Genomic DNA, 14,391 nt, shown 5'->3' with positions numbered 1-14,391 from the left:
TTCTATATCCAAAAATTTTTGCAACCAATATTCTTTTCTATACCTTGACAATGTAAATAAGTCTCAAAACAGCTCTAGGCCCAAATCAGTTATCAATCTATAACTGAAATATTGGGACACTTTGTTGAACATTTACAAAACTGACTTAATTTAAAACTTTTATTCATGCATAAGACAAAAACAAAGTTCAAGTACATGTTTAGTGATATAAAACAATAAAGGTAAATGTCTTATGATTCTAAGCAATGTTACTGATTCAATTTTACCAGCTTTGAACTTTTTAAAACTTTTGCTTGCATTTCCTTAAACTGTTCTTTCAAATCAGAAGTCCTCAGAAAGCTGTGACAGCATGTCTTCATTTAAATCTGAAATATACATGTATCAATGTAAAAAAATGAATCTTAGAACCAGATTAAAGTGATATTATGGGCATTTTTCACTGTTCAATTGAGCTGAAAAGAATTAACAGGTCAAAAGAGTTAGTTAAAATGTGGTTACTGACTAATTATCTGCAACTCATCTTGTTACCAGTTGTGTATAAAAATATATTTTATATTCGATTTCTTACGTGACTCAGCCAGTACTGTAAGCCGAAATGATCCGTAAAACAAAATTGTGTCTTTGTGTCATATAAACAAATCTGCACTAAAACTAAATTTAGGTTCACATTGTACATGTGTGATCAGTTGTCAAACGAAAGTACGGTTGATATCCAAATGCATTATTTTTCTCTTTTCGGGATATTATTTTAGTATGTTGATGCTGCATTAACAAATATGAGTGTATATGAGGTGAAAACACCAAAAATAAATAACGGTTGCGATAGACACCTATAAACTGTAAGATGCTCATAATATTACTTTCAGGTAAGACTTAATTTTGTAGTTTCAAAACTCAACCTTTATGATCAATATATTCCCAAAGTGGACTTGTATTGCCAACTTGTCACAAAATGTATCCGTTACTGTTCTTGATTTTATTGATAAAGTTTGATGAGTATAAGGTTAGAACCATTTGAGTTAGTGAGCTGTCAATATCAATGAAACAAATTTCTTATTATTCAAAGTGCGTAATTCGGACGCTTAAGGAAATCTGGCTGGTCAACATAATTGGTTCATATTTTCAGCCCACAAATGTTGTGAGCAAGTGTGATTTTGATACCATTAAAACTAGTCATGTTAAAGCGCAGACTACATTAATTTTTCCAATTTTGTATATTTCAAGCGCCATTATAAGGAAATGTTTCATGCGACATGGCTGGTTGTAAAATCAAGATTGTATTTCAGTTGCTTGAGTTAGAGAGTTGACAACCCTAGTTTGTAATTAAAAGGCAATAATTAAGAAATGCTTCAAAAGAAGGAGAAAGTAAGCCCATAATCATCACCAAGTTTTATGATGATCTGATTTCACCCTTTTTAGGTAGAGAAGACAATAGTACCTTTTTATTTTATTTCAAGGGCCCTAATTCAGAACAGCTTAACATGGTCTGGCTGGATTTCAAACTGGGTTGAGATAGTATGCCCACAAATATTTGCAACAAGTTTCATGTTGATGCAATCAAATATAAAGTAAGAGAATGGACAAGGTAAATTTTGCCTGTTTTTCAATCACATGCCATAATTTATAAGAGATTCAAGCAATCTAACTGCTTACCAAATGCCATGATATTATGCCAACAAACATTAACACCAAATTTCCAGGAGATCAACCTATTTGCCTCAGAGAGTGAACCATTTTACTTTGATTTTTTTTTATAGCTGTTTAATCCAGCTTTTCACCATAAATGACCTTTTACACCAGAAGACCCAAATGAATACACTTCATTTATTCCATTGGCTGATTTGAGAATTATCTCCAGAATATTGGCAACATCTCCGCGTCTTTGTAGTAAAGGATGTAACACTGTTCAGTGTAGGGAGATGCGGACTACTCTCTTAAATGTTTATACCTAACATAGAGACTCATTTTGGCACAGTTACAATTACTTATTGCTGGTAAATTCCATCCCCAAGACTTTCAGGGTCAGTGCTGGGTCAGTAAATCAGCAAATTGAATAACCGCCAGTGTGTTTTTGCTTAATTTCGGGGCCAGTAAATGGCCCCATTCTCAATGGGAAAAAGCATATTTTTGGGACCAAAATATTCCCACTTGAAAGTTAAAATTTTTTTTTTTTTTTTTTTTTTTTTTACATCTCAACATTTATTAACTGTTCATCTCACCTCAAGCTCTATAATTTTTAACCTTAGTAAAAACAATATTTTTTTTTTTATTTCTCAATTCTGAAGCATTTGTTAGTAGAACAACAACAACACACTAACTTCCCAAATTAAGTCAAAACACCCCGATTTTTCCCAATTCAAAGGGAACTGGCCCCATTACCAATCTAGACGCAATGAGATTTTTAAAGACAGGATATACGCCAAATATCTTTTAAAAGGTATTTCTTGTTTATAATAATTCATAAGTGCTCCAAGAAATCTGGCACGTTATCAAACTTGGTTGAAATATAATGCCCAAAATAGTCGCCTGCCCACCACGTGTAACTTTTACTCTCTCAATACAAAAAGGCAAAAGCATTTTTAGTTTGACATATTGTTTCATGGGACTTCCATAGCTGCAACTTTGTAATCCATGTGACAAAAACTTAAAGCAAATGACACCATGACCTCAACCAAACTTTGAATTCACTTCTTTAAAAGTCTTGTTTATTGGTGAATATTATACAATAAATATGGGGAGGTTGCAAGGAAAAACAGTTTTAACAATTGCTAAAAAATTATTTAGAAGTATTTACCATCATCCCAAAGTGGGTCTTCTGTTGCAGATTTTCCAACCTTAGTTGTGCTGGCAGAAGTTACTGGATTGGCTAAACGACTGTTCGGTACTGCTGCATCACTTCGTAATTTCTTCGCCTTGAAAATGCAATCAGATACCTCAATAGGGGACAAAGTTATCTGTGTGTTCTGTGTGTTTGTGTTTGGAGCAACAGCACTCAGTTGGCAGTTTCTCTGTCCCTGATTTCTAGCAGGGATTTCTGGAATAAGTCTGCTGTTATCATCCAGTTTGGATTTGGCAAAGGACAGATCCTGGTTAGAGCATGATTGATTTATTCCAACATTTGGTGAATTTGGTAAACTAACATTTTGATATGAAGGTGATCTGAACTTCCACCGACCTCTGTTGCTTACATTTGGTGTAGAACTATGGAGATCACAAGCTCTTGTAAAAGAAAATGTATCACTTTTTGCAGACTGAATGTCCACAGTTTTACCATCACTTTTTGCAGACTGAATGTCCATAGTTTTTCCATCACCTTTTGCAGATTGAATGTTCACAGCTTTTCCAACTGTTAATCTTGAATTCAAAAATGTATTACCAATATTCTGAAGATCAGTGTTTGAAGTCCCTAAAAACTTTTCTGTGTCACTTCTCATGCTGCAAGAAATATTATCAATTGACAATTTGTTTTGAAATCCACCTAATACCTTACCAGCAGTTACAACACTTGTGATCAATAGATTAGAATTGGTTTGAGATCTCCCACTGTCACAATTTGAAACATTTCTCTTTGAAGCATCGTTATTTCGAGGACAATTTGTCTCTTGTCTATTTCCCACATTTGCTGCAGTGTTTTGATTCTGACCACTATACAAATTGCTTGCATTGGTGTTTTCGCCATTTGAAAATGACTCCTTTGATTTGAAGTCAAATCCTAGCTTGGAAGAAGGAATTGGCGTATCAGTATTTATGTTTTGACCACGATGAGATGTTTGCGTTAAAATACTTTTTGTTTCCGAGTTAAATGTTTTCTGGCCGTTAACCATTTGCCCCACTAAAGGTGTCCCACTTCTTGAGTTGGGGGCAGAGTTGTTATAGACTGGTGTGTTGTAACCTGAATTTGGTGTTCTGTAACCTGGTCCAGAGAATAACTGATTCAACTGTGGCGTTGTTGGAAGTCGTCCAGTAAGCTGGGGAGTGCCAGTGCTTGATAATCTGGACCGTCCTGAAGCAAAAGTAAAATTGTGTGCACAGTGAATAGTTTGGACATCAACAATATCATACCCAAGTTTTATTTTTATATATTGACACACAAAATTAAACCATACAAGTTGCCATACTTAGCCAAGACCTTAGCTTAAAAACAGATGTTGGAGCGAGCATAAGTTATTGGACATATATGCTCATTACTAAAAAAAAAATCCAACTATCCTTGAAAATGTGAATTGTTGAGAAGGAAGTCTGGCTCAATTGAAGGTTAAAATCTACAGCCAAATAACAGGATGCTATGATCTGCCCCTCTGGACTGGTTAACATAAGATAGGTAAACATCTTTAGAAATGTAATATATTGTTGCAAATATTCAATGGCAAATGAAATAATTTGCTTAAATACCTTAAATATAATGTTAGGCCATGGCATTTCTTGGATTGGACAAGTTATTTCAAAATGTCACCGGATAACTCCAGCTTTCCACCATGCCCCTTAAAAAGCAGGAACTGGGGGGGGGGGGGGGGGGGGAGGGGGGGGGGGAGCAACCAGGGAGAATGAAAAAGAGGGGTCCCTTCCCACATTTTTTTTTTAATTTGACACTTTTTTCAAAGTGAATTTTAATGCTCATTTTGTCATATTAATTTATGTAATATATCAAGTAAATCGGCACCTTTCTGAGTTCCAAATTTTTAAACATTGGTGTGAAATTCACACAAATGTTTAGTTTTAGATTTCATAAATGAATAATGTTTAATAAAGAAGAAAAGCAAACTTTGAAAATCAAAAACCTTTACTAACAAGAAACCGTCAGAGACGGGTGATGCTCCCCAAAGGTTTTTTGGTCACAATATTGCACTTTATCACAGGCCATACCCTGTTTCCCATGTAATATAACCATTACATATTTTTTTATATTACACATGTGTAATACAACATTTTTAAGCGTTTTCATTGGCTTAGTTTTTGTTTATTGACCAATCACATTTTGTTATTTTGCTGAAATGACGTTACAACGTCAAATGGCGTCACTAAATGTAAACCACATTCGGGATTTATCATTATGTTTGCATAAATATTTATTTAATTTGCTCAATTAAAAGCATGTGATAAAATAATCTGACACTTGTTGTCATATCATACCATATTTTATTAAACTCGTCCAGGAAATTCGTTAGTAAGCTCGCCAAACACTCGAAAACTAACAAAATTCCTGAACTCATTTAATAAAATATGGTATGATATGACAACTCGTGCCAGATCCTATATATATATATTCAGATAAAAGGAAACATCTTGAGGGCATAACTTTAGACAAAATAATATGATGGATGGTTTAGCAACTTAAAAATTTAAAAGGGTCATAACTCTCTAAATAAATCATCTAACCAGATCCCACAAATAACATGCGCATCTCCTCAAGGTAGTGAAGCTTCCAATAAAGTTTCATTGAATTACGGTCATTAGCTGCTGAGAAATAGCCCGGACAAGAATTGCACTATATGTACAGTTAATGGAAAATTTCAAAGGGCCATAAATCTGTGACAAATTATCCGACCAGAACCAGCTGATAATATGCACATCTCCTCTTGGAAGTGAAGCTTCCCATAAAGTTTAATTGAATTCCAGTCATTAATTGCTGAGAAATAGCCCGGACAAAAATTGTGCACGGACGGACGGACACACGCATAGACAGACAAAGCGGCGACTATATGCTCCCCCCCCCTCAATTTTTTGGGGGAGCATAAAAATCATAAAGTATAACTGACATATAAATATAATCATATTTTTTTCTCTTTGAATTAAAACCTCCTTTAAAGTAAGTTCTTAATTAAATTTTAATCATCTACTTCACATTTTTACTTTCCCCTACATCGACACAGATCATTGGTTTTTATCTGACTTTGGGGAAAGGGCCTGGTCTTTTTTGAGGGGAAAAAAATCGCGCAAAATGCCGGATTTTGGGGGAAAAAATCACGCGAAATGCCGGATTTTGGGGAAAATAAGGAAAGTCTTAAATAATCAATTCAACATATTTTGCTGTTTTTAAAACAAAATCAAGGCAACAGATAATTTAATTATGCAATATGTTATATTTTCTACACTGGATCAGGTTAACTTATGTATTTAAAGTTTAAAAAAAAAAAATTTTTTTTTTTTTTTTTTTTTAGGGGAAAAAAATGAAGTCTGGGGGAAAATTTACATCCTGAGGGGAAAAAAAATTTGAGGGGAAAGGGCCGATTTTCGGCGGGTCCCAAAGAAAGTAAAAAAAGCCCTGCAGATAGACCATCACCAACGACTTCAACTCGGATTAGAATTAGATTTTTTTTCAATATAAACAGTTTTTCCTGGCCTTTTTAGCCAACACTTTCCATTATTGCGCTAATTTTTGGTATGTGAGTCTACCTACATGACCTACAGATGAAGTGTGAAATTTGTTCTGGTACATTGATACTTGGCAAAGTAATGGGCCTTGGACTTCTCTTTAATAACAGTTTTCTGGAGTGTTTTTTTACACAATTCTTTCAGATATTAATCTGTTTTTTATGTCCCTGGTAGGGTGGCAATTGGATTGTCTGTCCATCCGTCTGGTGTTTCATTTTCCAGACTTTCTTCAAAAGCTTTCAGATGTTGACCTGATATTTGATTGATGTGTCTATCTACATGATTTACAGATAAAGTATCAATTTCTTTCTGGTCCATTTATTTTTTTTGCAAATTTAAGGGCCATGAACTTAGACAAAGAGACTTAACGGCACAAATTAATGACGATTAACTATATAACCTCTATAACTGCTTCCAACATTATTTGTTTTTCAAAATTTATTAGCGTTAGCAATTTTAGACCTACAACCTCCTGTGTCAGTTGCTTCCATTCGCTGTGTCTCTTTCCTTGGCCAATCAAAAGACATGTTACATCAACCATTGATAGATGACGCATGCAGGATCAGAAGGGGATGTGTTTACAAGGCAATAAGAAAACATTCCTAGGGGCTTAACTCGATAGCGAGTAAATAAGTGCTAATCGGAAATCCCCTTGTTTATCAGGGACAATTAAAACACATCTGCTCTTTTTTAATGATTGAGGGAAAGTGTACTGTTGGCCCTTTCATTAGAGAAAAATTTGCAGTGGGCCCATTATTGTAAATATTCCTAACTCAGCTGGTGGACCTTGGTCCCAGGGCCTGGTTACGGGCCCGGTTAGTGATCTTTGATCTTCTACAGAGTTGAAAGTGTTCAACTGCTTACCCAATATTTGGGTGCTTACTTTCTGGCCCAACTGCTTTATGTGTGGGAGTTGGACATAAATATATATTCCTACGGACGTTCGCCAACAACCTCTGGTTAAAGTAGGGCAACAGTGACTCTCTGGCATAATTATGCCCACTGACCGCTCAGTTAAGGTTGCCTGGATAAAGTGTGCTAGCATATTACAGGACCAAAGTACTGCAAGGTTGAGGTAGCATAATCAATATGCTGTGCGCTATGTGATGTCATCACAGTATATTGGGTTTCATCTTCCAAAAGGAGCATTCTCAAGATCTTCAAAAACACCAAATACTGGATCTACCAAGGATCAAAACTTTCTCAATTAACCTTTGGCCTTTAAGGAAATCAACATAAAACAAATAGGTTAAAAGATTAATAACAAGAGCACCGCATAATGGGTGCCACGCTCGACTGCGAAAGCTTGTCAGAATTTTTTTTTTTTAAAGGCCATAGTGACCTTGACCTTTGACCTAGTGACCCCAAAAATGGATGTGGCGGGTAGAACTCATCAAGGTGCATCTCCATATGAAGTTTCGAAGTTGTAGGTGGAAGCACTTTGATTTAAGAGCCAATGTTAAGGTTTTAGCACGACGCCGGCGGACGACACGACATGACGAGCTGGCTATGACAATAGCTCGGGTTTTCTCCGAAAACAGCCTAGCTAATAAATATATAAGAGAGAAAAATCAAAACAAGCAAAGCGAGCACCTGAGCTGGATTGTGGGGTTCCAGTGAGGCTGTTGTTCAGACTACTCTGCTCCGAGGCTGCCTTGGCTTCCAGGGCCGCTAGCACAGAATACAGAGAGTCCTGGCTGCTGTGGAAGTGGCGCGAGGTGAGCTCCCCCTGCCTGGTCTGGTACACGGACACCAGGTTGTTGGGCGTGATGTTCAGATAGTGTTTGCGGCTCCCAACACTTATGATGCTCACCTTAAGAAAGAAGTTGACCAATACATTAGTAGGGTTTAAGAACAGAACAGACAGTTTATTAAGACTTATACATTAATATATCCTTTTAATTCGTATAATTATCAATTAAGTAATTTTTGTGTCAGTATGCTATATTTAGTAACCAAATCAATATTAGAATGTATATATGAATGTAAATTCAATGATTTTACAAAACAAAATTAGAACATAGAATAACAACAATTTTGAAAAGAAGAAACATAATAATTTAAAGGCTAAAGACGCTAGGAGGGCAAGCCTTCCATTTTGATGGCCCATCCTTTTAAAATATGTGGCCCCCCTTCCAGAATTATGACCCATCCTTTTAATATTTGTCTCAATATCCCTTGTTCATTTGTCAATGACATTGTAAATACATACACAACAAACTTGTTCATTTTTTCGCTATTGATGATTTTATAGATTAACACGCAGTATCACTTAATATTTACATCAAATCATTTATAATCAAGAACATAAGTCAGGACATATATGCTCAATGGAGGATTTAATACAAGTAGCGTAGAAAAAAAATTAATTCATGTACAACGTGTAAATTTTGAAATTTATCACAAGAGGTCACTCAACCCCTTTTCAGGTTTTTTTAGACAAGGTAAATACTTGCATCAACAAGGAAAAGTTCTTTGTACATATAACCAATTTTGTAAACGTGTGGCTTTAATTTTGCAGCAATCTGCTTTTATTTAAAAAAAAAAAAGAGCTGTGTTTGTGAAACACAATGCTCCCTACTGTGCTTTGAAGCCATATATTTGACCTTTGACCTTGAAGGATGACCTTGACCTTTCACCACTCAAAATGTGCAGCTCCATGAGATACACGTGCATGCCAATATCAAGTTGCTATCTTCAATATTGCAAAAGTTATGACCAAGGTTAAAGTTTTGGGACAGACACACACATACAATGACAAACAGACAGGCCAAAAACAATATACCCCCAATCATTCAATCCGGGGGTATAAAAATATATCTCTATGCCCAATTATATTTTTTAGAATTCTGAACCCAGGAAAGTCTGTCAATCCTCTGAGAATTCCAGTAAAACTGTGTGACATCCGGGATGTTATTTTCTAAAAATGGCCCTTAATAGCAGTAAAATATTAATGTCAAGTCAAAAAGAGCATGTGAATTGCCAGTTTATTGGAATTTGGACAAACAATAGTGAGAAGATTACCACATCTTTTTGCCAGTAACATTTTATTTGACTTTCATGGAGAATGAACATGCTAACATAACACAGCATCAAAATCTATCTGTGAAAACCAGTTCTTACCTGTTTAAGGACCAGACATGTTCCAGTCTGCATCTCTGCTTCGTGGTCCTTCAGTAAGTCTCTGTGCACGGTGCCATGCATCCGACCTGGGGGAGAGAAATTAACAAGAGATGTGCCCCCTACTGCGCCGCATTGAAATAAAATTTATATTTATCATTTGGCAGGTAAAGAAATCATCTCCCTTACTTCCCTTGAATTTTGTCAAATTCAACCGAGGGTGGGGGTGGGGAGGGTCTCACAGTCAATTATGACCATGTCAGACATCACTGACAACCAAGGCTTGTGGTTTAAAAGAGATTATAGCCAGAGTTATCATATATCTATGGACATAAGTCCACAGGTATGTTATGAACATCAAAGAATAATTATATCATTTAAACAAGAGGGCCAAGATTCGCTCATCTGAGAGGAGTCGGTTCATTCAATCTTTACCAAATGTAAAACTTGACCTAGATATTGTCCAGACAAACATCCTGGTCAAGTTTCATCATTATTTCATCTGCGAGTCATGATCAATGTACCTCTGAATTTTCATGATCCTAGGCGTAAGCATTCTTGAGTTATCATCCGGAAACCATTTTTCTAAGTTGAGTCACCGTGACCTTGACAGCCATTATGTGAATACCTTTTTTGGCACTGTGACCTTGACCTTTGACCTAGTGACCTGATAATCAATAGGGGTCATCTGCGAGTCATGATCAATATACCTATGAAGTTAAATGACCCTAGGCATAAGCGTATTTGAGTTATCATCCAGAAACCATTTTACTATTTCAGGTCACCGTGACCTTGACCTTTGACCTAGTGACCTGAAAATCAATAGGGGTCATCTGTGAGTTTTGATCATTGTACCTATGAAGTTTCATGATCCTAGGCAAACGCGTTCTTGAGTTATCATCCAGAAACCATTTTACTATTTCAGGTCACTGTGACCTTGACCTTTGACCTAGTGACCTGAAAATCAATAGGGGTCGTCTTCGAGTCATGATAAATGTACCTATGAAGTTTAATGATCCTAGGCATAAGCGTTCTTGAGTTATCATCTGGAAACCATTTTACTATTTCGGGTCACCGTGACCTTGACCTTTGACCTAGTGACCTGAAAATCAATAGGGATCATCTGCGAGTCATGATCAATGTACCTATGAAGTTTAATGATCCTAGGCCTAAGCGTTCTTGAGTTATCATCCGGAAACCATTTTACTATTTCGGGTCATCGTGACCTTGACCTTTGACCTATAACCTGAAAATCAATAAGGGTCATCTGCGAGTCATGATCAATGTATCTATGAAGTTTCATGATCCTAGGCATTAGCGTTCTTGTGTTTTCATCCAGAAACCATTTTACTGCTTTGGGTCACTGTGACCTTGACCTTTGACCTAGTGACCTGAAAATCTATAGGGGTTATCTGCGAGTCATGATCAATGTATCAATGAAGTTTCATGATCCTAGGCATAAGCGTTCTTGAGTCATCATCCGGACACCATTTTACTTTTTCGGGCCATCGTGACCTTGACCTTTGACCTAGTGACCTGAAAATCAATAGGGGTCATCTGCGAGTCATGATAAATGTACCTATGACGTTTCATGATCCTAGGCCTAAGCGTTCTTGAGTTATCATCCGGAAACCACTTTACTATTTGGGGTCATCGTGACCTTGACCTTTGACCTAGTGACCTAAAAATCAATAGGGGTTATCTGCGAGTCATGATCAATGTATCTATGAAGTTTCATGATCCTAGGCATAAGCGTTCTTGAGTTATCATCCGGAAACCATTTTACTGCATTGGGTCACTGTGACCTTGACCTTTGACCTAGTGACCTGAAAATCAATAGGGGTCATCTGCGAGTCATGATCAATGTATCTATGAAGTTTCATGATCCTAGGCATAAGCGTTCTTGAGTTATCATCCGGAAACCATTTTACTATTTCGGATCATCGTGACCTTGACCTTTGACCTAGTGACCTGAAAATCAACAGGGGTCATCTGCGAGTCATGATCAAATTACCTACGTAGTTTCATGATCCTTGGAATAAGCGCTCTTGAGTTATCATCTGGAAACCATCTGGTGGAGGGACCGACTGACATGAGCAAAACAATATACCCCCTCTTCTTCGAAAGGGGGGGGGGGGCATAATGAGAAAACTACCCCCTTCCCAGCAGGCATGTTATTCAACTGACCGGAACCATTTTTGAACTCAACTCTCGAATCAAGGAAACAAATGTTCTGATGAAATTTCATGGAAATTGGGCCAAAAATGTGACTTCTACTGTGTTCACATGTTTTCACTATATACATATAGAGAAAAATGCCCCGCCTACTGGTGGCCATGTTTTTTCACCGATCCCTACCATTTTCAAACTCGTCCGAGATATCAATAAAACCAATGTTTTAACCAACTTTCATGATGATTGGGCAAAAATTGTGACTTCTAGAGTGTTTACAAGGTTTCTCTATAGCCAAATAAGGAAAACTGCCACTATATACATATAGAGAAAAATGCCCCGCCCACTGGCGGCCATGTTTTTTTACCGATCTTGACCATTTTCAAACTCGTCCGAGACATCAATTGAACCAATGTTTTGACCAACTTTCATGATGATTGGGCAAAACTTGTGACTTCTAGAGTGTTTTCAAGGTTTCTATATAGCAAAATAAGGAAAACTGCCCCGCCCACTGGCGGCCATGTTTTTCAACGGATCGGACCCACTTTTGAACTCAACCAAGATATCATTAAGACAAACATTTTGACAAAGTAACAAAAAGATTGGGCATGAAATGTGACTTCTACAGTGTTTACAAGGTTTTTCTTTTTTTTGACCTAGTAACCTAGTTTTTGACCAGGCACAACCCAGTTTCAAACTTGGCCGAGATTTTATTGGGACAAAGCTTCTGACCAAGTTTCATGAAGATGGGACAAGAAATGTGGCCTCTAGAGTGTTTACGAGCAAATGGTTACGGACTGACGGACATACGACGGACAAAGACCGGTCACAAAAGCTCACCTGAGCAATCAGGTGAGCTAAAAAAAACTTTGACAAATCAATCATTTGGGTTATAAATAATCAAATTAATAAATCTGAACAGTAACTGTGAAAAGAACTTCAATTCTTGGTAAGGAAATATATAATATGAGATTTATAATTATATAAATTACTTCCCTTGAAAATAATTGTCTGTAACAAATGTCTATTTTTAGTAGCAAATAATTAAAAGCCACTACCCTGACTGTAGATTCACCACTCAAACTGTGCAAATCCATGAGATACACATGCATGCCAAATATATAAAGTGGCTATGTTCAATATTGAATAATTTTCTCCCTTTTTAAAGCTTATTACTTCCCTTAAATCTGTATTTTTTACTGTAGACCGTAAAGGATGACCTTGACCTTTTACCACAATGTGATTGTCAGAAACACAATGCCGCCTACTGCGCCGCTTTGATTTATTTAACAAAAATTTATACGTGGGCAGGTCAGATAACTATGTCCATTTAAAGCTTATTACTTCCCTTGACTTTTTTCGACCCGAGACCTTGAAGGATGATGTTCACCTTGAAATTTTACCACTCAAAATGTGCAGCTCCATGAGATCTTCAATATTTAAAAAGTTATGGCCAATGTTAAAGTTTTTTTCGGACGGACGGACAGAAACACTGACTGACGGACAGTTCAACTGCTATATGCCACCCTACCGGGGGCATAAAAAAGTTTCTGGTTGGAAAATGACTCTAGTTATCTTTAGTTGTTATACCACTGCAGAGAGGGTATACATGTAAAGGAGTCACTGTCAGTTTACTTGTCAGTTATCATTAAGTTTGATTTATTTTCCTATTTCTCAAGTTATTAAACTATACTTCTAACATGTCACCACCATTAATGTAGATGTGTGAGATCACACATTCCTGAGCTATTTGCCCTTGAACAGGCATGTAGCTGACAGAGTGCAGGTGCCAATGTTTATGTAAATATGGATACATTTGGAACAAAACATGATTTAACTGTATTAGTAATGTAGTATTTATAATTTTGTATTTATTTAGATAATGCCAAAACTTTTCTTTCACCTACGTCATAACTTTTATTTAGCCTAAATAAGTTTTCTATAAATAGCAATTACTAAGCTCCAATTCACAGGGCCAATGATGCTCAAAAACGTACAAATGCCTGTAGAGCTCACATCCCCGATCCCTTTAAATAGTGCCTAATAAAAACTGAAATGATATTAATCAACTTACTGTGCATATTTATTCATATTTGAATTAAGATTTTTTATTAGCCATTATTCAACTTCCCCATTTTAATGGTACATGATTTTTTTAAATATGCAAATATGTTTTTGTAAAAGTATCAGTCATGATAAATTCATTTTGTATGTTTCAGTTCATTACTACTGTGTTAAGGTTTCTTCCAGTTAAAACATGGGGCAGTATATATTACTGGTTCAAGTTTTGCTCTCTGTCGTAAACTTGTTTTCTCTTGGTGGCAAAGAAAAAAGAAAATGATTCTGAGTCATGTACATGTAACCAATCATTTTCTGGCAAAACTGAAATCTCAATATTTATTTCAATGCCATTTGTCATTATTTAAAGACATTTCTTGTTTCATATAGATAGTGATGCGTTTGGTCAGTAAAATACCATGCAAAATGTAGTACATATGTGTTGTTTTATAAAATACTAAATATAGGGCTTTGCATTTTTCGTAGCAAGGAGGAAAGAACACACAATTGTCATCTTGGTAATAAGGGTTTAATACCTGCGCCCATTGCAAGTGACAAAAGTTCAATACCTGTGCCCATTGCAAGTGACAAGAGTTAAAAACCTGGGCCCATTGCAAGTGACAAGGGTTCAATACCTGTGCCCATTGCAAGTGACAAGAGTTAAAAACC

The 14,391-nt window shown here is 36.4% G+C and overlaps 1 protein-coding gene across 2 annotated transcripts in view; it reads right to left on the bottom strand.

Moving 5' to 3' along the window:
• Positions 1-145: 145 nt before the first annotated feature.
• LOC127877547 (uncharacterized) overlaps positions 146-14,391 on the bottom strand; it is a 22,847-nt gene continuing 8,601 nt past the window's right edge. For both annotated transcript variants that reach the window (XM_052423512.1, XM_052423522.1), the window contains exons 7-10: positions 9,496-9,581; positions 7,966-8,185; positions 2,795-4,003; positions 146-365 (exon numbers count right to left, since the gene is read on the bottom strand). In XM_052423512.1, coding sequence (XP_052279472.1) covers positions 322-365; positions 2,795-4,003; positions 7,966-8,185; positions 9,496-9,581 — 1,559 coding nt within the window. In that variant the 3' untranslated portion in view covers positions 146-321. The remainder of the gene's footprint in view (positions 366-2,794; positions 4,004-7,965; positions 8,186-9,495; positions 9,582-14,391) is intronic.

The sequence above is a fragment of the Dreissena polymorpha genome, chromosome 1, assembly GCF_020536995.1.
Source record: "Dreissena polymorpha isolate Duluth1 chromosome 1, UMN_Dpol_1.0, whole genome shotgun sequence".
Taxonomy (NCBI): domain Eukaryota; kingdom Metazoa; phylum Mollusca; class Bivalvia; order Myida; family Dreissenidae; genus Dreissena; species Dreissena polymorpha.
This window is presented reverse-complemented; position numbering and strand designations above follow the sequence as displayed.